At 58.8% G+C, this 24,577-nt stretch overlaps 3 protein-coding genes across 5 annotated transcripts in view; all 3 read left to right on the top strand.

Moving 5' to 3' along the window:
• Positions 1 to 13: 13 nt before the first annotated feature.
• CNPPD1 (cyclin Pas1/PHO80 domain containing 1) lies at positions 14 to 6,268 on the top strand. Its single transcript, XM_030486915.1, has 8 exons — positions 14 to 215; positions 427 to 529; positions 2,994 to 3,075; positions 3,404 to 3,524; positions 3,618 to 3,746; positions 3,863 to 3,924; positions 4,169 to 4,286; positions 4,764 to 6,268. The coding sequence occupies exons 1-8, from the start codon at positions 147 to 149 to the stop codon at positions 5,394 to 5,396; spliced, it is 1,317 nt and encodes a 438-aa protein (XP_030342775.1). The 5' UTR covers positions 14 to 146; the 3' UTR covers positions 5,397 to 6,268.
• Positions 6,269 to 6,988: 720 nt separating this feature from the next.
• On the top strand, positions 6,989 to 11,907 carry SLC23A3 (solute carrier family 23 member 3). Of its 2 annotated transcripts, XM_030486911.2 has the most exons (12): positions 6,989 to 7,407; positions 7,664 to 7,824; positions 8,350 to 8,444; positions 8,754 to 8,827; positions 9,113 to 9,294; positions 9,411 to 9,534; positions 9,881 to 10,028; positions 10,109 to 10,362; positions 10,556 to 10,661; positions 10,737 to 10,904; positions 11,105 to 11,200; positions 11,389 to 11,907. In XM_030486911.2, exons 1-12 carry the CDS (start codon positions 7,300 to 7,302, stop codon positions 11,805 to 11,807), a joined length of 1,935 nt encoding a protein of 644 aa, XP_030342771.1. In that variant the 5' UTR covers positions 6,989 to 7,299; the 3' UTR covers positions 11,808 to 11,907. The 2 variants fall into 2 exon arrangements, with proteins under 2 accessions (XP_030342771.1, XP_030342772.1); XM_030486912.1 differs by lacking the exon at positions 7,664 to 7,824 and having other exon boundaries at positions 7,323 to 7,407.
• A 1,844-nt stretch (positions 11,908 to 13,751) lies between these two features.
• Positions 13,752 to 24,577, top strand: part of NHEJ1 (non-homologous end joining factor 1) — a 45,966-nt gene continuing 35,140 nt past the window's right edge. The window contains exons 1-5 of one of the 2 annotated variants that reach the window (XM_030486906.1): positions 13,752 to 13,857; positions 14,473 to 14,658; positions 15,531 to 15,740; positions 17,652 to 17,790; positions 18,963 to 19,021. In XM_030486906.1, coding sequence (XP_030342766.1) covers positions 13,753 to 13,857; positions 14,473 to 14,658; positions 15,531 to 15,740; positions 17,652 to 17,790; positions 18,963 to 19,021 — 699 coding nt within the window. In that variant the 5' untranslated portion in view covers position 13,752. Of the gene's footprint in view, positions 14,023 to 14,472; positions 14,659 to 15,530; positions 15,741 to 17,651; positions 17,791 to 18,962; positions 19,022 to 24,577 lie in introns of both variants that reach the window. The other variant, XM_030486907.1, reaches the window with a different exon arrangement.

Genomic DNA, 24,577 nt, shown 5'->3' with positions numbered 1-24,577 from the left:
GCCCCCTGCACCGGAACAGGAAGCGGGGACAGAGCTGGGCCTAGCGGCGCTTCCGCGGCCTCCGCTCCGGTCACCGGGCGCGGCCTCGCAGCGGACCCGGCACCCCCGGAGGGGACCTGTCAGCCCCCGGCCCGGGGTCGGGTGGGATGGAGCTGGACGGGCTGCTGCTGGACGAGGAGGGCACCTTCTCCCTCGGCGGGTTCCAGGAGTTCACGGTGAGTCCCACCCCGGTGTCCTCGGCTCGGCCCGCCCCCAGCTCTGCACCTCCGGGGTGCTCCCCCCTTAGTCGCTGGCCCTGAAGAGCCCCGTGTAACCGCGCAGCCCGTCCCCTGGCTGGGTTCGGGGGGCCCTGCCGGCCCGCTGTACCCCGGAGCTGGTGTGGGCAGCGGGCAGGGCGTTTCTCACGTAACCCTTGTCTGCCCGTAGTTCCTGCCCAGGCACCAGCAGCTGAGCGAGAGAGTGCGGAAGCGGCTCTATTATGGCCGGGATAAAGACTGCAGCCTGGATAATCTCTCCAGCCCTGTGGCAGGTGGGTTGCTGAGTGCCCCCATATGGGAATGCTGAGTCAAGGGGGTTGGAAGTAGCCCAGGGGCTGAGACCAACAAGTCACCCGCTCCCTGCCAGTGCCAAATCCCACCCCTGCCCAGCCTCCCTTTCTCTGCGCAGCACCGTGGGCAGGGTGCCAGAGCCTCATGGCTCCTGCTCTCTGTTTTATTGCCCTGCCTGGCCCACTGCTGCATTTTTGGCACTTGGCGGGTGCGCAGAGGCCTCTAGGTTGCTTGTAAATTCCTTGGCAGTGAAGGCTGTGTCCCTGTGCCTATAAGAGGTGTCTTGGATGGCTTCTTGTACTCTGCAGAGTACTGGGGAGTTCGTTTAAACTTGGAGTTTTGAGCACCAGGGGGACACATCCTGCTCTCTGTTTGTCTGGATCATGCCCTGTTTTCCTGTTGTTTTTTTCCCTGTTGATTCAGCTATGTGTGAGGGAGCGGAAGGATGTGGTTGGGTTGAGGCTGAGGAGCTGGTACAGGTGACGCTGGAGAGGAGCGCTCAAAGGCAAGCAGTGGTTTGGTAGAGGGCCTTCACAGTGTGGTTGTGTTAGTGTTTCTATTAGGTGCATGCTGGGGAAGCAGTCTGAAGTCACCAGGAGGCTGCGTGTGATGTACCTCAGTGAGGAGGGGGCTGCTGGGTGCATGGTGGCAGGGCAGGGCAGCTGCCTGGGTGCTGCTGGGAGTCACGAGTTCAGACAAGGGAGGCATGTGGCTCGTCTTTGGGGATGTTGTCACACCCAGGCACAAGATGGGACTGTTCCACAGCAACTGGTGTTGGAAGTTCAAAGGGCACATTCATGGAAGAAGACTGTCTTGAGAGCTATTAACTATAAAGACTACCTTGCACCCAGGATATGCCTCCTTCCCTCAGCTGGGGGCAGGAGCAACACGCAGAGAATATCTCTGCAGGCTTTATCTGCTCTTACAGCCTGCCTTTGCCAGCTGCTATCAGCTACTGTCAAGAACAGGGCCTAGGGCAATGACATCTGTCCTTGTACAGCTGTGCCGCTGCTACATGGCGAGTTTATGGCACTGCTCTTCAAACAAGATAGAGGTGATAGTGGGAAGAGTCCAGAGTAGCAGAAGGAACTGGAAAAGGTCTTTGGCACTGGGTATGGTTACAGGAGGTAGTATGGGGCTGCTGAGGAGAGACATTGAAAAGTGAATTAGTTCCTTCTGGAAAGGAAGAACCATAACCACCATCAGTGTGCCATGGCTGTGAGATGGGGACAGCAATCGGCTGCTCTCTGTGCCCTCTAGGGCAGGACATGCTGTCATGGATTGGATCTGTGGGCTGAAGAATTGGGTTTTACATTGGGGCAGAGCCTGGGGGCGCCTCGTGTACTTTCTATCACTTGGAGCATTGCTGCTGCCTCTGTGCTGCTGGTGTAGTGGCACAAGGGTGGCTGAGCAGGGCAGAGAGAGCAGCAGCAGCAGTGCAGGAGGCTGGGAGCTGGGCCTGCTTGGCTGTGGATCTTAGCAGTGCTGCAGCTTGAATTACCTGGAGAGGTCCCTTAGAACAGCGTGGTTTTGAGCTTGGTGGCTGCTGTTGGGCAAGTAGTTCCCGTGGGACTGCAGCCATTCTCTTAGTTGCTGGAAAGACATGGAAAGGAAGGGTGGGGAGAGAAGAGGTGTGGTGATGGAAACGCAAGGCTGCTGGGATGAGCTCTGTTCTTGACTCTGTCAGGCAAGGGCTTGGCAGCAAAATGGAGCTGGAGTTGCCTGTCAAATACTTTCTGCCAAGCACCAGACTAGTGTTTGGGATGCTCTCAGTTGGTCCTATCATGCTGAGAAGTGAGACGGGAGCTGCTGAAGTCATCTGCCAGCATCCATCAGTCTCTGGCCTTTTCACGTGCTTGAATGCTGAGGTACATCTGTGAGTGCAGGGGAAACGAGCTGAAATGAGTTGAGGTTCCACTGTATTGCTGCTTCCATACCCTGTTCAGTGCCTTCAGGCTCCTGCTCACATTAATATGTTGTCCATCATCATCTCGAGGGGAGCTGTGGTGTGAGAGAAGCTGGATCAATGCTGACGAGCTCCAGAGGAGGAGGATGCTGGTTGGAGGGGAGCAAAGGACGGGGAAGATGTGGTGTTTGAAAAGGTGTCTGAAAGGGCTGCTTGAGGTCCTGTGGATGAGGGGAGAGTGCTAGCCTTTGCACTGACTGCTGGTAACTCCCCATGACACAGTCATGCTGATCTGGCAATGCTGCTGGGCCTTGGACACTCACATCCTCTTCCTGCTTTGGTCTGGCTCTACTGCCCATTTGTTTGCTCCTCCGTCATCCCTGCCTTCTGATAAGGCCCGTCCTACCTTCGTAGCTGAATTTAAACTTGAGAGGCTGAGCAAACACCGAGACTCAACGGGCTTGTGGGGCAAAGGGAAAGGGTGTGAGTGGACTGTGTCATATGGGTCTAAGACCCTTTTGCTGCATTTTCTGTCCTAGATATTGCTGTGGAGTTGCTGCAGAAAGTGGCTCCCAGCCCTATCCGCAGACTCCAGAAGAAATACGTGTCTCATGTATCTCGGTAAGAAGCAAAACCTGTCCCTTCCTGTCCCATGTCAGAACTGGGAGCTCTGGTTTTACCTATGATTCACTTCTGTCCCCCTGGGCCAGCACTGGCTTTGTGCTTAAGCCTGATGAGTGTCAGAGAAGCTGGGGGCAGGTGGCCCTTTCTTATGCTGCAGCTCAGGACAGCCAGCATGGAGCTGGCAAGGCTGGGGTGTATCTAGTTGTCTGTTTACTAAACCTCTCCACTACCTACATGGGGAGGGGGCAGCCAAGTTGTGCTCTGGAGGCTGGGATGTGTGTAGCATGCAGATAACCTTTGAGTTGTTTGTTGCTCTGTGGCACAGGGAAGCTTGCATCTCACCCTGCTCCATGATGCTGGCACTGGTTTACATTGAGAGACTCCGGCACCGGAACCCCGAATACCTCAAGCAAATCTCATCTTCAGACCTCTTCCTGATCTCCATGGTGAGTGGTGTGGGCTAGGGGGGTAACTGGGTTGGAGGGAGGCCTGGAGGAGCACAGGAGGGACTGAGATCCTGTCCTTTGTGCTGCTTTTAGATGGTTGCCAGTAAGTACCTGTATGATGAGGGTGAGGAGGAGGAGGTGTTCAACGACGAGTGGGGAGCAGCAGGGAAGGTGGATGTCCAGACCATGAACACGCTGGAGATGAACTTCCTGAGTGCCATTGTAAGTGCGGCTGCCACTGCAGCTGACTATGTACTCCCATGAAGGAATAGAAGGACGTGTCTGGGTGCTGGGTGGCCTGTCCTGCCCGCCCTGACCTTTCACTGTTGTCCCCACAGGACTGGAGTCTCTACACAGATCCCCGGGAGCTGTTTGAAGTGCTGAGCTGGCTGGAAGGACGGTAGGTGTGTGTGTTGGGGTGAGAGTGAGCCTTTCATCCACCAGCAGCCCTGGCTCTGCCCCTGCTCAGAGCTAGCCCTGCTGCTCTGAAATAAGAGGTTGGGGTACCCATGAGCCTTCACTAGGCTCTGCAGCTGCTTTCTACAGACCTTGAGCAGGGTCTTCTCCGAGCCTGCCTGGGCTGAAGCTTCTTTGATGAGGAAGGTTTGTGCCATGTCCACCATTCCCTATTTTTTTTCCTGCAGTGTGGCAGAAAAGCAGGGCATGTGGCGTGGCTGGTTCACCTACACGGATCTGTGTGTCCTCATGGAGCAGTCTATGTGGCAGCATGTGCTGGGCCAGTTCTACCAGCAAGTGGTGAAGGTAAGAGCATGACACAGCAGCTACTTGCAAGAACATGGGACCCATGGATTTGGAGCAGAACCCTCTTTCACACTGGGAGCAGCAGCTTGGTTTATTCCCTGTTGAAAAGGGAAGCTGTCAGAAGCCAGAAGATGCTGATTTGCAGCTGTGCTGCCTGAGGCACCGGAGCCTGGTGCTGGGTTAGCCTGTGCCCTGTGCTGGACTGCAGCCCCACAAGTCATGGTGCAAGGTCATAGTGAGAACTGGGTGCTGACTGGGGATTTAAACTTGAGCTGTTAAGATTTTAGTTGGGGAGCTTTGGTTTGTGGTATTTAGGCCCTACTTGGAACAGGCTGTGAGCCACCTGCTGTTGCCAGCATGGCTGCCCGCTCCCCAGCATCCAGCGCTGGTGGTGCTGTTTGCCATCACAGCTGCTGAGTCACAGTTGGCTGTGGGGTGCTGCTGCAGGGTCTGGTCTAACCGTTGGCTTCTCTGCAGCTGGCCTGCCTCCTGGGTGTGGTGTACCTGACTGGGTTTGCTGCTGTCTTTGCCTCTGTCACCATGGCGCACCGGTCTGTGTGCATGAGGAGCGTCAGCCCTGCAGCCCCCCGGCCTGCGCTCTTCCCCGAGGAGGGCAGCTGCCAGCTGGATGCCCAGCCAGCCCCAGCCCCTGAGCAGCCCCAGCCCGAGTTGCCTGACGTCTCTCCAGCTAGCAGCGCCCATTGCCCAGGGGAGAACAAGACAACCGAGGAGCCGCGTCGAGGGGGTGTCACGGCGACCGCGCTCTACCTGTGGGGCAGCGTGATGACGGCTCTGTCCTACCCAAAGGCACCTGATCTAACCCAACACAGGAACCCCCTGCAAGGCCCCTTCCGGAGAGTACCCACTGCCTGTGAGAAGTCAAACCGTACCACCGCTGCTGCAGCCCCGAGCCAACCTGGCCCCTTTGGACTTGCCATGCTCCCGGTTCCCCCGGCGCTCCACTGCCATGCGTGCTCAGCCGGTGCAGGCCCCACGTGGGATGCAGGCCCCAACCGCAAGGACTGGCTGGACCCCCTGGGGCTGAGGCAGTGCTCCTTGCACACTGCCATGGATCTCAGTAGAATCAAGAGTTTCATTTTTCCCAGCTAGGAGCATGGGCCAGCAGCCCCTTTCCCCTTCCCTCCTAGTGTGGCACAACTCACTTCCTCGCACTTTGGGACCCCTAATCCCTGGGGCTGCATGGGGCTGGAGGCCCCTGCGTTACTTCCAAACCAGCATTTGTGTGTTCCCCTCCCAGGGCAGGGGTGTCCTTCACTTTGGGGGCTGCTGGGACAGGTTGGGGCAGAGTTGGTTTGCTGTTGGGGTGCTGGGGTGGGAACCTACTAGTTGGAGTGTAGAAATGGGGTGCTCTTGGGCTGGAGTGCTAGAGCAAGGGAGGTTGTTGTACCTCTTCCTAGAGCCAGTGGGTGGCCCTTGGTGGTGCTGGGCGGAGGTGGCATGTGGGATGTAGGATGCTGGGGCTGTGTGTGCTGGGTGGAGGGGCTGGGCAGTGATCCCAGGGGGCAGGGTGCTCCAGGAGGAGGTGGGGTGCCTGGGTTTAGGGGAGAGGAGGTTGAAGGAGGGGAGAGTGAGCGGCCCGAGCAGGCTGGCTGTAGCAGCAATTGCCCTTGAGGACTGCCAGGCCACTTCTTGGGAGGTACAAGGGTCACACCAAGAGGGGACTGGGATGTGGCTGTGCCCTGCTGGGCTTGGAGGTAGTGGGGTGTGGTTAAGGCTGATCCTTATCCTGCTTGTGTTGGGTGTTTTGAAATTGGGGTGCTCTGTGACCCCATCCCAAACCTCAGCTCTCAGTGGCTGTAAGCAAACAGTGCCTGACCGCTCCTCGGGGTGGGGAGAAGGCACCTTGTCCTGCTGACCAGCCCAGCTCATTTTGCCCCTTCTTTTTACTGTGGATTTTACACCTGTTTTTCACTCTTTTGTAGATGCAAATCTCTTCCAATAAAAGTAGTTCTTGCTGTGCACATCCTCATCCTGCTGAGCTGTTCTGTGCTGGCAGCATGCCTATCCTGGTGAGGAGCTGTGCTTGCTCCCTGAGCTGGTGTGCAAGGCAGCTCCTGAGTGCTGTCAGTGAGCCTAGGAGCGCTGTGAGCCTGTCCCACAAGGCTCAAGAGGGACCAGGCTCTTTGGTGACCGGAGGGACATTAGGTCTGATGCCTGGGGAAGGCAGGGGCAGGGGGGGAGAGGAGGCTCCCCATGCTTGGGAATGTGGGGAATGTATGGTCTCCACTGCTCTTTGCTCTCTGAAGTCTGTCCAGTTAATGAGTGAGCCCCAAACAACAAGGGCTTGGCAGGGTCACTGTTGTGGTTGCTGGCACGGCCACTGCTACCCTGTGACAAAAACATGAGCATCCTCCTGCCTATGCTCCCTTGGGAGCCTTGCCAGCCAAGTGGACAGCTCTTGTCCCTGGCATCCTTGTCCAGCGGCAATATTCAGAGCCCTCCTCCTAGGAGCAAGGGAGACGTGGTAGATCCCCATCAGAGACCCTCCTGGGATGGGCATGGTGCCTTCTGAGGGAAATGGCATTACCTGAGGGGAGCTTTTAACAGGCCCTGCAGGGTCTGATGATGGTGAAGGGCTGGACCAGGAGGGCAGGGGGTTGCTGTGCTGGGGAGGAACAAGCACAGGCAGAGCATCCTGGAGCTGGAAGGTACTCCTGGTAGGGATGTTCCAAGCACATGAAGGAAGAGGTGTTTGTTCTGTGGCCCTGTCCATCCCTGCCCTGTGCACCACGAAAAGCAGGGATGGGACCTAGGCTGTGGGCAGTTGGTACTGTCTGGTGTCCTGGCTCTTGTGGTGACAACCCAGGGTGACACTTGCATTCCTAGCTGCAAGGGCAGGTTACTCACCAACTCAAGTTAATGGCTAACCCTGAGGCAGTTCCTGCAGAAGGTGGAAGTTCAGCCCCGTGAGGCTTGTGAGGATCCCTTGGGGGGTGGAAGCCTGCCCCCCCCTCTGCACTGCAAACCGGGAACAGAGTGGGGAGGCAGGAGCATGAATGGGGGCCACCATAGAGTGTCTGGTGCCAGGAGCCCTGTGCTCGCATCCTGCTCACTGCAGAAGATGTACTCTTGGATGCTGAGCTGTTGCTTAGCCCTTCAGGTAAGGGAGGACCGTGGTGAGCAGCCAGAGATCAGAGATGGGGCAAAAGGGAGAGGGCTGGGATCCTTGCAGGTGGCAGGGCAGGGGTTGCATCTTGCCGGGCAAAGGGTGCATGGGGCTCTGGCCAGGGTGTGTGGAGAGGGCAGTGGGCAGTGGTGGATGCTGCCGGGGGGTGTTGCTGAGCACGCACCCACCTGGGGGGGACAGGAATGGGGGCTGCAGCGAGTTGTGACCACCCTCTCTCTTCTCTGCACAGCACCTGGCCGTGCAGGCTTCCTTGCTCTGCATCTTCCACCTCCTCCTGCTGCCCACCCTGCCCGAGGAGCCACCCCACAGCCAGGCCACCAGCGAGCTGCTGGCACGCAGCCTCTTTGCCTGTGGTATTTCCACGGTGCTGCAGACCACCCTGGGGAGCTGGTGAGAACAAGGGGACAAAGCAGATGGAGGAGGGTGATGCCATGGCAGGGCATGTCTCTGCCCCCTCCTAGGCTGTGGGATGACAGGCTTTGCTGGAGGGGGGAAGGGGCACCAGGACAGCCCCTTGCCCTGCATCTCTGCACAGCTCTCTCCCTCCCTGCCATCACTGCATCCTCCTGTCTCACACATCCCTCTAGCAAAACTGCTGTGCTTTCCCTCTAGCTCCTCACTGCCATGCTCCAGCATCACATGCAGCTCCTCCAGCCCATCTGATGCCTGTGCTGCCCATGCTCCACAGAGGCTGGGTGTGTGCTTTCGCAAAAGCCCCTGACTTCTGTGCACATCCAATGTGCTGCTGCTTGGGATATGCTAAGGACACATTTGGGATGTGGGGTGACCTCCTGCCACTTTGGGGTTCTCATCTCCTACCCTTCTCATCCCTCAGCCCTCTGAGGGAGGCAGGGGCTTTGGGAGCAGCCATGTCCCTTTTCCTCCCTAATGTGCCCTTGCTGTCCCCTTCCCCAGGCTGCCGCTGGTTCATATCCCATCCTTTGAGTACCTGATCCCTGCCATGGTGCTGAGCTCCCGCCCGTCCCTTGGTGCCAGCATGGACAGAAACGGTGAGCACAGCCCTGGAGCCTTTGTCCCACAGGACCGGGGCCATGCCAGTGCCAGGGGACGTGGCCAGCACATGGGGTGGAGATGAGGAGCAGCAAGGAGTCCTGCCTGCTGGCTCCTCTGATGGTGGTGCACAGCACCCTACTGACCCCTGACAGCATCTGGTTGCCACCTGGTCAGGGCTTATAGGAATGGGGATGCTGGCATGCTGGCCCTTCTCTGGCCAGCAGCCTTCAAGCTGTGTGCTCTTGGACCTGGCTCCAGAAGCCCAGTGTCCACGTGCATCACATCCGTCCAAAATTCCCTTCTAGGCACAGCCATGGCCAGTGCATGCCCTGCACCACACTGCACTGTTGCAGGGAGCTGGGCTGCCCCGCTGCAAGAGGTGGGTGCTCATGCACTGGGCTGGGAGTCCCTGTCCCCAGGTGTCACCTGTATCCCTTCACCCCCAGCGCTCCTGGGGATTGCCATGAATAGGGGGGACACAAGGGGATGTGCAAAGGCAATAGGGTTCATGGTGTATGTGGGTGCATGTGTTCCCTTGGGCCTGGAGTGAGCAGAGCACAGGGAACAAGTAACACTACTGGCGTAGCGGGAGTGTGTCCAAGGGAAAGTGTTGGTCTGCTCTCCACGTATCCTGCCACATGGGTCCCATCGTTTCCTCCTGCAGGTCTCTGGAGCTGTGCTGGTCTCTGGGCTGGTTCAGCTGGTGCTGGGAGTGTCTGGTGTGTGCGGGTGGGCAGCCCGGCACTGTGGGCCCATGGTCCTGGCCCCCAGCCTCTCCATCATTGGGCTGTCTGCATACAAGGAGGCCGCTTTCTTCTGCTCCACTAACTGGGTGGTAGCTCTGCTGTACGTGGGCTTCCCTTCACCATGGAGATGGGAATGGGGCATCCTCATGGTGCATGGCACACTTTTGGGGCCCTGTCACCATGATGCTGCATGGTGACCTGTTCTCCTTGTCCTAGGCTCGTGCTCCTCACTGTCACCTTCTCCCAGCACCTGGGGTCTTGCCGCCTGCCCTTCTGTGCCTGGCCTCAGGCTTGGAGGGGCTCCATGGAGCCATCTGTGCCCACCCTGCGCACATTCTCGGTACCATAGCTTGTCTGTTCCTGCTCCCTCTGCTGCACCCGGTCTTCTCTCTGAGCCTGGTTCTTTGGTGTGGGGTTAGGTAGGACTTAGTGGCCCTAGAGCAGAGCTGGGAGCAGAGGCAGGGATGAGAAGTCCTGGTGCAGCTCCCAGGGTGTGGGTGCTGCTGGGGGAGCACAGGGGACCTGTGCTCAAGGGTGTAGGAGCAGCAGAGCCTGGGATGCTCCCTGCAGGGGTAAGGGGGGATGTAGCATGGCTCCTTGGGAGAGGTGACAGGACAAGGACCTGCTGTCTGGGGCACAGGAGGGGAGGAGGGTGCCCTGCTGAGTGTCCCCTTGCTGCCTTGCAGGTACTGCTCCCATTTGCTGGTGTGTGCACCATCTGTGCCATCCTCAACCATCTCAACATCCCCTGGGAATCACTGGACCTGGCCATGGCACAGCTGTCCTGGGCCAACAGCACCTTCCATGCCCCTTGGGTCCGCATCCCCTACGCAGGTGGGGGCCAGCAAGGCTGCATGCAGCCATCAGCCTTTGGCCAGGGCCTCTATCACCCATCCTTTCTCCTTCTGCTGCAGGCGAATGGGGGTGGCCGCTGCTCACCCCCCGGGCACTGGCAGTGGGCATTGCCATGGCCATCAGCTGCAGCATGAACTCGGTGGGCTGCTACGTGCTGTGCGGCAGGCTGCTGCGAGCCCCCCGGCTGCCCCCTGATGCCTGCAACCGGGGGCTCTGCACAGAAGGGCTGGGCAGCCTCCTGGCAGGGCTGCTGGGCGCCCTGGGGGGCACAGCCGCCAGCATCGCCAATGCCTGCGCCGCCGGCCTCACGCAGGTATGCCCGGAGCTGGGAGGAGGGTCAGCAGGGGATGGAGAGGCAATGGACTGGGAAGGGTGAGGCACCTGTAGCACCCAAGCTGTCACTGAGTTATCACTGGGAAAGGCAAGTCTATATGGCAGGATGTGGGGGGGGACAGAGCAGGGAGCGACGCTCCCTGTCCTCACTTTCCTGTCCTCCTTTCTGCCAGACTGGGTCTCGCCTCTCGGTGCAAGTAAGCGCGCTGGCGTGCGTGGTGCTGGGCATGTCCCCAAGGTTGGCAGGGCTCCTCACCCGCATCCCGCTGGCTGCTCACGGTGGGTACCCTGCCATTCCCCTGCACCACGGTGCCCGCAGCCTGCCTGGCGCTGCCTGACTCCTGGCCCTCGCAGGAGGGGTGCTCTGCGTCACGTATGCCGTAGCCGTGGGCACCGGGATCTCCTACTTCCAGTATGCGGATATCGACTCGGGCAGGAACATCTTCATCGTTGGTTTTGCCATGTTCATGGCGCTGCTGGTGCCGCGGTGGTTTGGCACAGCTCTGGCTCATCTAGCCACAGGTAGCAGGGACATTCCCCAGGGAACGCAAAGCCTCAGGTCCCGTGGCATGGTGACCACACTTCTCTAATATCCTGGGAGGCTGGGTCTGCTCACAGCAGCAGGCAGCTCCCTCTCCAACCCCTGGATCTGCCATGGCAGCTCCTGGCCCTTTCCTGCTTGGGCTGGGATGTCCAGGGTGATTGTGGCACCATCTCTGCAGGCTGGGTGCCCCTGGACCTCCTCTTCCTTTCCCTGCTCATGGCACCTGTTGTCTTAACTGGCTCCTTGTCATTTCTCCTGGAGAACACAGTCTCAGGTGAGGGGCTGCTCTAGGTACTCTGCGTGAGCCCCTGCTTTGAGGGCTGCATCTGGCCATGGGACTGTTCCCCAACCACCAGCTCTGCCTGCAGGCAGCCCTGCTGGGGGTCCTGGGCCTGGTGTGGGCTGGGACAGTGCAGCTGGAGAAAGGGGTTCCCATCGCCCTGTTCATCGCTGTGCTTGCAGGAACCCTGGAAGAGCGAGGGCTGCTCTCTGAGCTGGGGCCATGGAGAGCTGGAGCAGGCAGTCGACATCCCCATGGAGAGACAGGCAAAGCCAACCAGGCATATGGGCTCCCGGCTGGGCTGAGCAGGCTCCTGCCGTCCTCCTGCAAAGCCTTCCCCTGCTGCTTCCTCTGCCCAAGGAGTGAGGAAGAGGAGGAGAAGGAGGACGTGGAGGAGGCCACTGAGGAGGTGACCACTGCCCCAGGGGAAGGGACGCACCTGCTCCCCAAACCTGGCTCAGGGGAGCCACAGCCGCCCAGGAGGACGAGTGAGACGGAGATGGCTGAATGGAGACCGTGGCCTGGCTCTGCGGCATGCGGATACCTCATGGGGGACGAGCGCTGTGCCCCAAAGGCAGCTTGCAAGCCACTTTGCTCCTAGTTTCTGAAGCCCACATGGACTGAAGGGACTTGTGCTTCTACACTCCCAGCACAAAACTCATTTCCCTGCTTTGGAGTGAGCTATAAAACCTTCAACCAAATTTGCTCTTTCCAGCGATTTCCTTTCTAGTCAGGATTTGCCTAGGAGATGCTAGCCCACCATCCCCTGGTACCCTGAAGACTGCAACTACAGAGGGCACGGCCACCTGGTGCCACTGCAGCTGGGGATGGGGGTGCCTCTAAAGCCCCCCATCAACCTGTGGCCATGGTTGGGGAAGGGCTCAAGGGCTCAGTGCTTTGACCATCGCCAAAGGGCTCTGCTCACCTGCTGGCACCATCCTCAGGAAGGGCTGGCTCTCCACCTCCTCCCTGCTGTGTCCCAGCTGTGCCCATGGCCCCTTGATGCCCATGGCACTAAGTGTATACTAATGTCCTGGTAGACCAGGATGGCCAAAGCTGGGAGTGCAGCTCAGGTCAGCTTTCCAAAGCAGTGAACCCCTTTTCACCTGCAGTGGGTTGGTCCCAGCAGCACTCACCATCTAACTGCCCTCCTGCATATTGCTCCTGTTGCTAAACCAGCCAGCAGTGGATTTCTCTACGGGAAAAAACAACACTACTGAAACATTGCCTTTGACCCCTGTGATTAAGCTCAGTGCCTGGGTTGTTTCCCACTGCTGGCTGGTTACACCGACTACAGCAGAGCGTACACCAGGCCCCGCTTGCTGCTCCAGCGTTTACAGCAGATCAGAGTCCACAGGTACTCCCTGTGCTGACACCACCAGTCTGAACTAGCCTGCAAAAGCCCAGCAGTGGGGCAGGAAAGGCTTTGCAGCCTTTGGGTGATGCAAGCCGGCCCTGGGTGCAAGCTCAGAGGAAGGACAAACTTGGGCTGGGAGGATGGCGGAGCTCATCCATAGGAGCACCCTACCTGGGCCCTGCGCCCATCTGGCCCTGCACTCCAGCTGTGACCAAAGCCCGACTGGGTCCAGCACCCTGCCTGCATCCTGCACCCCAAACCCTCCTGCACCCTAACCTGGCCAGGCAACCCCATCCACTCTGCACCCTGCCTGGGCCCTGCACCCCAAAGTCCCTGCCTGCTTCCACATCCCCGGGCACCCGTTTGGGATGCAATCATTCTGGGATGACCCTTCCGCGGCTCCGCCCCGAGGGCGGCTGCAGCCGGCACGGTAGGGAGAGGAGGTGAGGGGAGGGCGTGAATAGGGTGCAAATGGGGTGCTCGGAGGCAGTGCATGGGTGCGGGGGGGCAGTTAGTGGGTGCAGGGTGGATGGCCTCAGTGCATGGGGTGCACGCGGGGAATCACAGTCGGGGATCACCTCGGGAGGTGTCAGTGCCCGGGGCAAGGATGAGGCCGTGCTCAGCGTGGAGGGGCTGGGAGTGCGCGGTGCCCACGGTCCCTGCCAGGCTGGCACAGCCCTGCTCTGCGGTGCCCTCTGGGCGCAGTCGCCGGGCATGGGGGCACAGGCACCTGCAGCCCCAGCGACGTGGGGCTCGCTGGGGTGCAATAAAGTCCCAGCAGAAGCCTGGGAGAGCTGCGGTGTGGGTGCATGCCCTGTGCCGTGCCTGCGCGGGTACCCTGTGGCTGCTTGAGGAATATACCCGAGGCCATGGGACCGGACCCCTGGCTGCTGCTGCCTCTCCCGACTGTCCCGCGCTGGGCACTTGTACCAGAATGTTTCGTAACAGCAGCAAGCACAAAACAAAGTCGTGAGGCGCTTCAGTCCTCAGCGCTTTGCGCAGCGTCTTGGCCATGGCACCTCCTGTGATAACTGAGGATGCTCAAGATGTGCCAGCGCGGGTCCCCATCCTTGTCAGCAGCCGAGGGAGCAACACCACTCCCTCCCCGGCCTCTGAGGGAGTGATGGCCATTTCCGTGCCGGTGACCCATGGCGTGCACATCCCGGCGCGCCCCGCGGAAGAGAGCAGCATGCTGGGAGCTGTAGTCCGGCCCTCGCCTCCGGCCCGGCACTGGTCGCCGCTGCAAGCCCCTCACCCCGACAGCCTTTGGCCCACCTGCTCCTCTTGCCGCCGGGTAACTCCGCGGCACCCCAGTGCTGCGGGCGCGCTGGGATCACTGGGTGCCCGAGTGTTTGGACAGGCACAGAGCCCGCCACAGGCAGGAGCGGGAAGCGGCAGTGGTCGCGGGCAGCGTGCACTGCTGCCGGCTCTGTGCCGGCACTGGTGAAGGCAGGGAATGGTGCGTGGCTCACGTGGAGCACGGGGATGGGATGTCCAAGCAGCAGGGGGGCTGCAGCATCCCACTGCCCGTCCCAGAACAAGCAGTGCAGCTTAAATGTTAATTTAAACGTAGAGGTCTTGGCATCCTAATGGTGGCAAGCACTGGAAGATGCTGGGGAGGCAGCAATTACATTGCTGTGTGTCTGCTGGTGCATTTGGGGTGCTTATTGTGAGCTGGGGTAGAAACTGCCTTGCACAGAGCTCCCCAAAATGCCTGCCCGTGCAGAGCTGCATGCATGGTAAGGGATGTGTGTGACCAGAGCTGGCTGAGCACCCTCACCTCCCGGCTGCAAGGTGGGGCTGGCATCACGAAGGGGTGGGCAAGTACCAAGGGTCCCTGTGAGGCCAGCCCAGGGCCTGGAGTCTTCCTGGGTTTGGGTGGGGCAGAGACATGATTGCTCTTTTGCAGATGGAGGGCTCTGAGGAGCTGGAGAGCAGCCTCCTGACGCAGCCCTGGGCTTCTGTTTGCCTTGGCGAGTCCACTTTCCTTGCCAAAGTGTGCTTCAGGGATACTGGCTACATCCTGCTGATCTCCGACCTCAGCAGCGTCTGGTACGAGAGTGCAAATGCCAAGGCCGTGGGACAAAGGTCCAAGGTGAGTGTCTGGAAAGTCCAGAGACCTCTTTTTCTCCTCGCAGCAGCTGACATTCCTGCATAAACTGCTTGATGACACAATGGCTGTTGGATCTGACAGGGTTTGGGTGCAAACGCCTGGCCTGGGAAGTCCCTGGGCAGCTCTGCCCAAGCAGTGCTACCCTGAATGGCCAAGCACCCTCCTCCTGAGAAAGTGCGCCAGGCTATTTAAGATGCCCAGGGCACCTAGGTGTTCACTGGGACTGTGTGCTGAGGCTGACACACTTGTTTCATTTGTGGGCTGAATGACCAGCTGGTTTCCCCAGGACCAGGAGGAGCTTGAAACAAGGCTGCCTTCCCACCAGTGATGGGGAGACTCCTGCTCACATTCAGAGGAGGCACAGGCTCCCATGGGATGTCCTGTTAGCACGGCCCCCAAAACACACAGGGCCACGCCTCATCCCCTCACCCCAGCCCATGTCCCCTGCTGCCTAGGTCACCCCTGCCTGCCATGTCCCTCTGCCACAAAGCGCTGTGCTGAGCGGCTGCTGGCAGGAGGGGTGAGCATGCAGGGGCCGCCATCTCCCAGCGCTGGCAGGTTACCTGAGCTGTGACAGCTCTCAGCCAGCCTGGGACACTCATGGTGGCATGTGGGGCAGATGCACTAGTGGAGACCATTGCACCCTGCCCACGACCCAGACTCCTGGGCTGGCAGTGCAGGGGAGCCTTCACAGTTTGGCTGGGGAATATCCTGTCACAGGGCTAGAAGCTGAGGCCCAGGGATAGCTTTTGCAGCACTGGGACATGCAGAAGTAGTTTGGCTCCTTCTGTGCTGGAGTTTTTGCTGCTTATTTCCCAGTGCCAAGCTCCCAGGGCATTGCTGCCTTTCCCCAGGAGCTGAACAAGCGGCTGACAGTCCAGGTGTCCTCCTTCCTGCACCACTTGTACGAACTGATGCGCCCCTTGCTGGCAGGGCAGCTGGATGCCACCACCTCCTTCTCCTGCCACCACACTGCCGGCGGGCTCAGCCTGCACGTGAAGAGCGAGCTCTCGGGACTGCCTTTCCACTGGGAATTCCACTGCTGCCCTGCTCCCGTGGAGATGGTGAGTGAAGCTGTGGCGAGTTTTGGGAGGGGAATGGCCAAAATTAAGGATTGTCTCCTAATGCTTAATGCTTGGAAGCTTTGGGTGGTCTTGGGCTGCGCTGGTGGCTGTAGGGTGCCTGGCTCTGTCTATGGCTATGATTCTATGGCTGCCCCTCCCATAGAATCATAGAACAGTTTGGGTTGGAAAGAACCTTAAAAGCATCTTGTTCTAACCCCCCTGACATGGGCAGGGACACCACACCCTAGAGCAGGTTGCTGAAGGCCCTGTCCAGCTTGGCCTTGAATGCTGCCAGGGATGGAGCATTTACCACTTCTTTGGGAAACCTGTTCCAGTGCATCACCACTTTTACAATAAAGAATTTCTTCCTTTTATCTAATCTAAATCTCCCCAGTTTAAGTTTAAACCCCTTGCCCCTTGTCCTATCGCTATAGGCCCTAATGAAGAGTCCCTCTCCAGCATCCTTGTAGGCCCCCTTCAGATACCGGAAGGTCTCCACGACCTTGGTTGGTGCCTTCCAGCGAGGCAGGGACGGCCCAGCAGATGCTGGTACCAGGGCAGCAGGGAGATGTCCAGTTTGGGATGAGGCCCTGCCAGCACCCTGCACAGCAGAGTGATGCTGTTCTCCTTTGGTGCACGCCGTGAAGTGGGGCACAGAGCAGTGGGTACCCCCAAAGGACCTGCAGGCACTCTGTCACAACTGAGGGAATGAAAGTGGCGTCTCCCTGGCTCTTAAGAAGCTGCTTTTACCACGGGGCTGCCCAACATGGAGTTTCGGGAGGCAGCCCCTGCAGCCCGGTCACAAGCTGGGTTTATGACCCCCGACGGACCCCTGGCAGGCGGGACGGCGCTGCCCGGGCCGCCCCCACCCCGGCCCCGGTCCCTCGTGGTCCCCGGCCCTGCGGCCCTGCGCGCACAAGAGGGCGCCCGGTACCCGCTAACCGCTCGGTGGGAGCCTCCGGCGGCAGCAGCAGCCCCGCGGCCGGCCCTGCGGCTCCGCTGCCGGCGGGAGGCATCGCCCTCCATCCGACACCCCCCGCCCAGCTGCGGGTCCCGTCCCTCTACCCCGGAATGCTGAGCTTGGGCATCACGAGGGGGAGAGCTGGGCTCCCCATCCGCCCTGGGGGTGTCTGTCCTCACTTTCAAGGTTGAACCGGGGAGCAAATAAACTCGGGGTCCCAGCTTGGCTTGCCCTAGGGACTTGCTGTCCCTCCCTGGGCAAGAAGCACAGAGGCTGAGCTGAAAAGGTGCAAAGCCTGAGCGCTCAGTTGGTAGCTGCTCCTCTCCTTTTGCTTGGAAATGTGAGGAATGTCTGCAAGGCACCCAAGAAGTGGGAAGCTGTTGGGTGCTGAGCGTGGCTGGTGCGGATGCAGGAATGGAGAACAATTCTGCCTTGCTAAGCTTGGCTCAGCAGCTGGCCAGTGGCTCCAGGCCGGCACAAAGTCCTCCTGGCAAAATGCTGCTTGCCCCATCCCAGCTCTGCAGCCAATGGTCCCCTCTAAGCACTTGGGTGCATGATGGCTGTCACCTCTGCAGCTTATGCCTGGGGCGCATGGTGAGGTCTGTGCTTCCTGCTGCACCCCAAATGGCAGGTGGAGCATTGCCTATCCCTGCATGCTGTCCCCCTTGGGGTATCCCATCCAGTCTTTCCCCTGCTGCAGCCCCCAGTTGTGAAAGGATGGGGCTGGGATGGAGGTATGTGTCCTGCAGCATCTGGCCTCCGTTCTCCCAGCTCACATCTTTTGACTGCTTCCCACTGGATTTGGGCAAGACGTGGGGTATCTTGGGGAGTCCTGTGTGAGCTGGGGTGCGGCTCTTGCTATGGCCTTCCTGGCTGTCCTGCTTTGACCTCTCTATGGACAGCTGTGCACCTCCCTGGACCTTTCCTAAAGTGTCCTTCCTCCATCCTAGGTGTCCCGCCACCTCGTTAAGCCTTTGATTCAGATGAGTCTGGCGCTGCAGTCCCAGGTGCAAAAGCTGACCTCCTTGCTGCTTCAGAAGGATGCTGAGATCGAAGACTACAGGGAGAGTGGGGCCACTCTCAGCAGAGGTGAGAAGTGATGCCCAGGTCCAAGAGAGGAGCGAGCAGGGAGTGAGTTTTCTCCTTAGCACAGGGCTGGCGTGCTCTGCTCCCTCTGGCTATTACCCAGCCAGGCTTGTTTCATGTTCAGCTGTGCTGGCAGCAAGGTGGTAGCCAGGATGCTGGGGAGCAGCCCTTGGAGAGAGCTGGGGGAGGAACGGCCCTTGACTGCGCGCTGGAGGAGCTGGGGAGTCGCCAAGGGGCTCTCCGCTTCACCTGGCTGCTCCCCAGGAGCCAGCGGGGATGCCAGTGGGGGCCGGCCCTGCAGCGGTGTCAGGCTCCCTTCCCAAGCACGGTAGCTCGCTGAGTGCTTGGAGAGCAACCAGGGGCTCCCGGTTCTCCGTGCCATGGGAAGCACAGCCATGCGTGTGGCCCCCCTCCAGTGCCCAGCTCACCTTGCCACCGGCGGGGACGGGCGGGCAGAACCCTCCTCTGGTAGGACGTGGGTCAGGACCTTACCAGGGGAGCCACCTTGGAGAGGTTTCCTCTGCCCATGCAGGTTGGCTGGGCACTGTTTCTTGCCTTATCCCTTGCTAGTGCTGTGCTCTGTTCTGCTGCCAGAGGTGATGCCTGCCCTTCTGTGGGAACCTTGCCCCCTGTGGATGTGGGGACTGATGGGGGGCTCACAGGGATCAGACCTGACTTGCATATCATGGCCAGGAAGGTGATGTGGTCCAGACCTAGTCCCACAGCAGGCACCCCACGAAGGAGCCTGGATCTTCCCTGCAGCTGCACTAGAGCTGCATCAGCTGGCTGCTCTCCCCTCTCTCCTGATGCATGCTGGCTCTGCAGGGCTTGGAGCAGCCAGAACAACCTGGTTTGGGCCCAGAGACTGATGCTGGTAGGCAGATGGCCTCTCTTGTCCTTGCCTGGGAAGGGCGGGAAGCTGGGAGGAAGCTCCGGACCAATGCTGCTGAGCAGAGCTGGCCAGGTGCTTCTCCAGATAACATCTTGGCAATGATGGGGGAAAATCAGTGGTTTTTGAACAAGGTGCAGAGCAGAATAAGCTCTCCTGCTGGCTCTGGGGTGAGTGTGCTGAAGCTGTTCCCTTCAGCCCCCTCACCTCACGGGCAGGGGAAGGGGGAGCCAGGGTTGGAGGTCTGGCCAGACCTGCCCTAGCTCATCCCTGCTCTGCCTTGCAGACCGGCTGCGGACAGAGCCCTTCCAGGAGGAGACGTTTCAGCAGCACTTCATGGTTAAGGTAAGGAGCTATGGCAAATGAGTGGTGGGGAGGTGGCACCAGCAGCCCCGGTGTGAAGTGTGCTGGGCTGGATGGGGACAGTGGTGGGGATGGTTGGACTTACCTGGAGAGGTGTAATGGCCACTGGCTCTCCCATGGCCTTCCTTTGTGTCTTTGCACCTCGTCTGGAGGGCAAGCAGAGCTGGGGGCATGCCTGGCATGGTTGGATGGGGACATGGCACCATGTTTTGTCACCCTCTTGCCATTTGCCTGGCTGCTGGCAGTTGCTGGGCGTGCGAGCTGGGCTGGCTGCTCCATGCAGTGTGTCATTACTGGGGCATCCTCACCTGCCTCCTATACTTGCTGTGGATCTGAAACACCCATGCTGATGGCAGGCAAGGAGCAGGTAAATGAGGAGAAGCCATCTGCTCCTTTTGGTTCATCTGCTGCTTTTAGGGTGGCTTTCAGTGGCTCATTGTGGAGACAAGTGCCTTTCAGCCTGTTTTCTGTGCTGTGGGATGCGCATCCTTTCCACTCCCCCCTTGGCGTGCTCAGCTCTAAAATCAGACATGTGCTTTGGAGAAACTGGGGTTGGAAGGAGCGAGTCTTTCCTCTGATCCTTTTTCATTACTGGAAATAATCACAGAAGCACTAAAATTAGTCAAACCAATGTGGTGAGATCAGAAACGATTGATGCCCATTGATGTAAAATGACTCAGGATGCTTCTAAGTGTTCCTGTGCTCGCTGTGAAGGCACAAAAGTGGGGAGCAGTGGTGTCTGCTGGGGACCAGGGAGTCAGCCAGGGTGTCCATAGTGTCCAGAGGACATCACTTCATGAGAAATGCACTGATGGTTCTGCACAGCCAGCAACAAACCACCTGCAGAGTTTCTAAAAATTAGAGATGATCCCTCTTTTATATGAGAGGCATTGCATCCAGCACAGGGAACTTTCATTTCCCCCTGGTTATAGTGGATAGAGATGAATTCACTGCTGGACTGCAACTTGGAGGTTGCCTAGGGACCAATGATCATGGGCAGATTACATTCACCCTGGGCAAAGAAAGGACATTCCTAAACAGTAATTTATATCCTTCATGCTTTGAAAGGGCTAATTTCCCAAAGCAGGGAGAAAATTATGAGTGAAATCAGCTCAGAGGAAACATTTAGATAGAAAAATGTGAATGAAAATGGTGAGCTCTTTCAGAAGTATTTCAGAAGCCACAAAAAGCCACAATTCCACAATCAGAAAGAGGGCAGCGCTGGCCAAGAGCCCGTTCTGGTTCAGCAGCAAACTGAAGGCAGCAATTAGAAATAAAAGAGCAGTTTATAACAAATGGGGGAGCAGGAGTAGATAGCAATCAGTATAAATTAGAAATTATGAAGTGTAGAAAATGGATAACAGAAGGTAAAGACATCAGGGAAAAATCATGGCGAAGGAGAGAAGGAAAGGCTTTTATTTAGTGTAGTAGGAGAAAACCCCAAGCTTCCAGCAACGGGATCAGCTTAATGGCAGATGAAGGTGGTAAAATGATTGATACTTGAACAGACATGGCAGAAGCAGTTGGTAAATGTTTTGGTGCTCTTGCTGGAAGGATGCAGATGCATGTGCCAGGATCGGGGGATGATGAAGTGTGTCTTTGTCCAAGGGTCAGCTCAACAACATCTGCTAAAGATGAACATCAGGCTTGAAACTCCATGAGCTGGTAGGGTGTGGGGCACAAGGGAAGGTGCTCGGTGGTGCAGGGTGGGCAGGAAGGGAGTGATGCAGCCCTGCAGGGAGCCTTGCAAAAGCAGCTGGTGGAAAGCTCATCTGGCAGAAACTTTAAAGATGGGAGGGCAGTTGGTGCTGTGTCTCGAGAACAGTCCAGCAGCAGCATCTTGGGGCCGGAGCAAAGTACGGGGAATGGGAGGGATTGGGAGATGCTCTCCCTCTGCATCCCCTGGCAGCCAGATCTGAGCACCGGCACAGGGGAGCAGTGGTGGAGGGATGCAGTTGTGTGTTCAGTCTGCCTGGGGGATCTGCCCTCTCTGCATTCATCCCGTTGCTTTATGAACCCGCTGATGATGCTTTTTGCCCATGTACCATCCTGTGGCAATGAGCCGTGCAGTGCGAGCAGCTGCTGCCTTTGGTTTGAACATGGTACCGCGTTGTGCCTCCTGATGCCTCCTAGGTCTTGTGTTACTGAGGAACACCAAACACAGCTTTGCAGTTCTCTTCCACCAAAACTGGCTGTTCACCCCATTCTCCCCGCTCTTCCTACAGCAGAAGGGTGGGCTGGATGATCTTCTTGTCTCTGGGAAGGTATTTCAGAGCCCCCAGGCAATTCAGTACTCCATTTGCCAGCTCCAAAAAGGAGCGGCACAAGAGGCTGGGGTCCCTTAGGATGTGGCACGGGGAGCTGGGAGTGCTGTGACCGACTCCTATGTCTGGATTTTCAAAAAGACGCCGGACAATCATCACGGAGTTGCAAGAATGAATTGAGGGCTGGGGAGAGAGCCCAGCATTGAGAGACTTGGAAGGGAAGAGCTCCGTCTGCTTATCAGGGAGAAAATTGAGAGGCGCCTTGATTACAGTGTGTGAGGGTCTTTACAAGGAGAAAATGCTGCTTAAAGAAGGGCTCTCTTTAATCTCGCGGAGAGCAGGGAGCACAAGCCAGGCCCTGGGAGCCAGAGCCAGGCAATTTCAAGCTAGGATAGAGGCACTTGGGTTTGCTCCTGTGGACGATTAACGATTGAGGCATGCTCCCAAGGGCAGCGATTGATCCTCCATCTCTTGATGTCTCCAAAAGCAGGCTGGGAGCCTGCCTGGAAGAAAACCAAGTTGCTGAGCTCGGTCTTGGGATGTGCGTGGTTGAACGTCAGTGGGCAGGAGGTCAGGAGGAGAGGCCTGATGGTCCTTCCAGCCTCTCCCTTTGGAAAATGGGGCCTCAGGTTGTGGATGTTTGGTAGCAGTAAACACCTCCTGGCTGGAAACGTGTTGTGATTGGTGTGGCACAAGGCTGGCAGGAAACGGGAAAGTGCTCCACAGCTTTGCTCGCTTCCCAAACCTTTGCTGCATCCCCCATGGAGAGGAAAGGACCTGCCCGTCACTAGGGCAGAGCTGCACAGCCTCTCAGCTTGATCGTGTGCTTTCCCTGGGCTTGCATGCACTTGGCTGTCCAGGGCATTTTAACTAATCATGGGGAGTTTTCCAGCAAAGCCCTGGGAATATTTATACGTTTAGGAAACGACGCTTTCACACACGCAGTTTTTGGCAAGGGTTCACTGCTGAGCAGCTGCCTGGGCTCGGGCAGAGCTGGAGGGAGAGCGGTGGCTGTGCACGAGCTGAGGCAAAGCCGGCAGCTTTTATTGGCAAGCCCAGGGGTTCGCACCGTGACAGGGAGGAGCAGGCGGCTGGAGAGGGCTCAGCGCCTCAGGGCTGCCCCGGCACCCTTTCCAGCAGCCTGGGACCCAGCAGGTTGGGGGTACTTTGTCCCCAGGTGTCCATTTGGGTTACAGAGATGACCCCACAGGGCAGCATGGGGTGCCCACCCATGGGCTTTGAGAACTTGCACCAGCCTGGCAATGGTCGGCATTTTGTGACACAGCTTTGAGGCCCTTAGTGACATGGTTTAGTGGTGGACTTGGCAGTCCAGGGGTAAAGGTTGGACTTGATGATCTTAGAGGTCTTTTCCAACCTAGTTGATTCTATGATTCTGCCTGGTCTGGCTCAGCAAGGGTCACGGGGTCCATGCAGCGCCATGCTCCTGTCCCCAGGGAGGGCAAGGACAGGTAGACCGGGGACAAACTCACCGATACCATCAGTACAAATATAGCCAGGATGCTTTGCCCTGTGTATTTTTATCTGCCGCGGCTGTCGCGCACGGAGGTGGCTGCTCCGCACCTCCGCAAGGCGAGCGGGGACCTCGGCAAACAGGACGCGGCGGGTTCACGGCTCGACCCCGCGGCCCGGTGAGGAGGAGGAGGAGGATGTGCCATCAAAACAAGCAACGCCGGAGAGGAAGATAAACAAACAGGCGGCTTCCAGCGCGGCCCCGGCCGAGGGCGAGTGGGAGCCCCGGGGCCAGGGCTGGTGGCGGTGCCGGCGGCAGTGCTGGCTGACGTCAGGGCGTCCGGGGGTCAGCATCCCTCTTATTGTTCCCCACCAGCGCTGGGATGGGGGCCAGGCGCCCGTCCCCATCCCACGAGGGGACATGGGCCAGCGGGGCAGGTGGAGGGTGGCTGGGGCGCCTGATGGAGCCACCAGCAATCACACCCTGGGGTCCAGCCAGGCACCTGCCTGCACGCCGCTGCCTCCAGCACCCTGCCTCTCCTTTTAACAGGTGCTAAAAATAAGCCCCAGGGAGTGGAGCTGCCACGATCTGGCCACAGGCGAAGGCAGCAGTGGGCTGCACGTTGGGCAGGGCAGGGACGGCATCCCTCAGACCCGCGCCAGCCCGGTGCGGTGGGGAGGAAGTGGCCCTTTGGCTCCTTCCAACCCGGGATGTTTTTAATTAGCGTAAGGTAGCTGCGGCTTTGCAGCTGTGACCCGGCCAGAGCGGGGCTGGCGGCGTGGGCGCAACATGGGCTGCTCGCACGAAGGGTGCATGGCCCAGGGGACAAGATGCCGCGGGTGCTTGGCCGGGCTGGGCTCCCTTGGCATTGGCTGGGGAAGGAGCTGGAGGGCACAGCGCTGCTGCTCAGCACAGCTGAGTGGTGCCAAAGTTGCAAGGCCCCGGTCAGGCTGGCTCAGGGCAGAGGAGGCAGCGTGGGGCTGGGGTTTGGGGATGCTTGGGTGAGCAGAGCAAGCTCTTGTGTGCAGCCAAGCACCTGTGCTATGCTCATTCAGTGAGACCCAGGGTAACTGTGTCGTGTTCTGGTCTGGGGCAGCTTGTAGGATCCTTGCTTCATTCCTGAACAAGCTTTGGTCACACCATCTCATCACTGCCATGGGGTGTGGGTCCCATGCTGGAAACCCGGTGGGCTGTGGCTGTGCTGGGGGAGCTGGGGCACACGCTGCCCTGTACACATGTACACAGGGAGCTGTATGCTGTGGCAATCAGGAGGAGCAGAGGGTCACTTATGCTCAGTGTGAGTGTGTGTGCAAGAGCACAAACGTGCTCACAGGAGCAGAAGCATGCGTGCCAGCACCAATGCACACAAGGGACAGAGAGCCGTGTTGAATGTGTGAAGGGGATGGGGGCTAGGGGCCAGCACCTCATGCCCACAGTGGGGCATTTGGGGAGTAGCACAGGTGCTCATCACTGTGTGGGAGCCAACTGCTGCATGGGAACTGGCCCTCCGTGATGTTTGCCATGGAAGCACGTGGCAGGCAGTGCTGCGGCGTTATTTATTTATTTGCTGAGGCTGATCAGGTGAGGGGGCCCGGCCAAGGCGCACTCTCTGGGCTGCCCGCAGCAGCCACAGGCCGCTTGCACAAGCAGTGAGTCAGTGGAGCTGCATGCTGCTAAAACCAGACTTGGCACAGGCAGCCCAGGGCAGCTGCCTGCCCGAAATAGTGCCCAAACCACGGGCAAGAAGCAAGCCCCCAGCAGCCGGGGTAGGCCTGGGCTGGCCGTGACTGTCCCGGCACTTGC

This window comes from Strigops habroptila, chromosome 5, assembly GCF_004027225.2.
Source record: "Strigops habroptila isolate Jane chromosome 5, bStrHab1.2.pri, whole genome shotgun sequence".
Lineage (NCBI taxonomy): Eukaryota > Metazoa > Chordata > Aves > Psittaciformes > Psittacidae > Strigops > Strigops habroptila.
Note: the sequence above shows the minus strand (reverse complement) of the source record. Positions and strands in the feature narration are given on the sequence as shown.

What these genes read in the sequence shown, in the direction of transcription:
- CNPPD1 (XM_030486915.1), top strand. Translation starts at nt 147, where the DNA reads ATGGAGCTGGACGGGCTGCTGCTGGACGAGGAGGGCACCTTCTCCCTC. An exon ending in TCTCTCCAGCCCTGTGGCAG is followed by an intron (nt 530 to 2,993) that starts GTGGGTTGCTGA and finishes TTTCTGTCCTAG; the next exon opens with ATATTGCTGTGGAGTTGCTG. An exon ending in TGAACTTCCTGAGTGCCATT is followed by an intron (nt 3,747 to 3,862) that starts GTAAGTGCGGCT and finishes TTGTCCCCACAG; the next exon opens with GACTGGAGTCTCTACACAGA.
- SLC23A3 (XM_030486911.2), top strand. Translation starts at nt 7,300, where the DNA reads ATGAATGGGGGCCACCATAGAGTGTCTGGTGCCAGGAGCCCTGTGCTC. An exon ending in GCTGTTGCTTAGCCCTTCAG is followed by an intron (nt 7,408 to 7,663) that starts GTAAGGGAGGAC and finishes TTCTCTGCACAG; the next exon opens with CACCTGGCCGTGCAGGCTTC. An exon ending in CCACCCTGCGCACATTCTCG is followed by an intron (nt 9,535 to 9,880) that starts GTACCATAGCTT and finishes GCTGCCTTGCAG; the next exon opens with GTACTGCTCCCATTTGCTGG.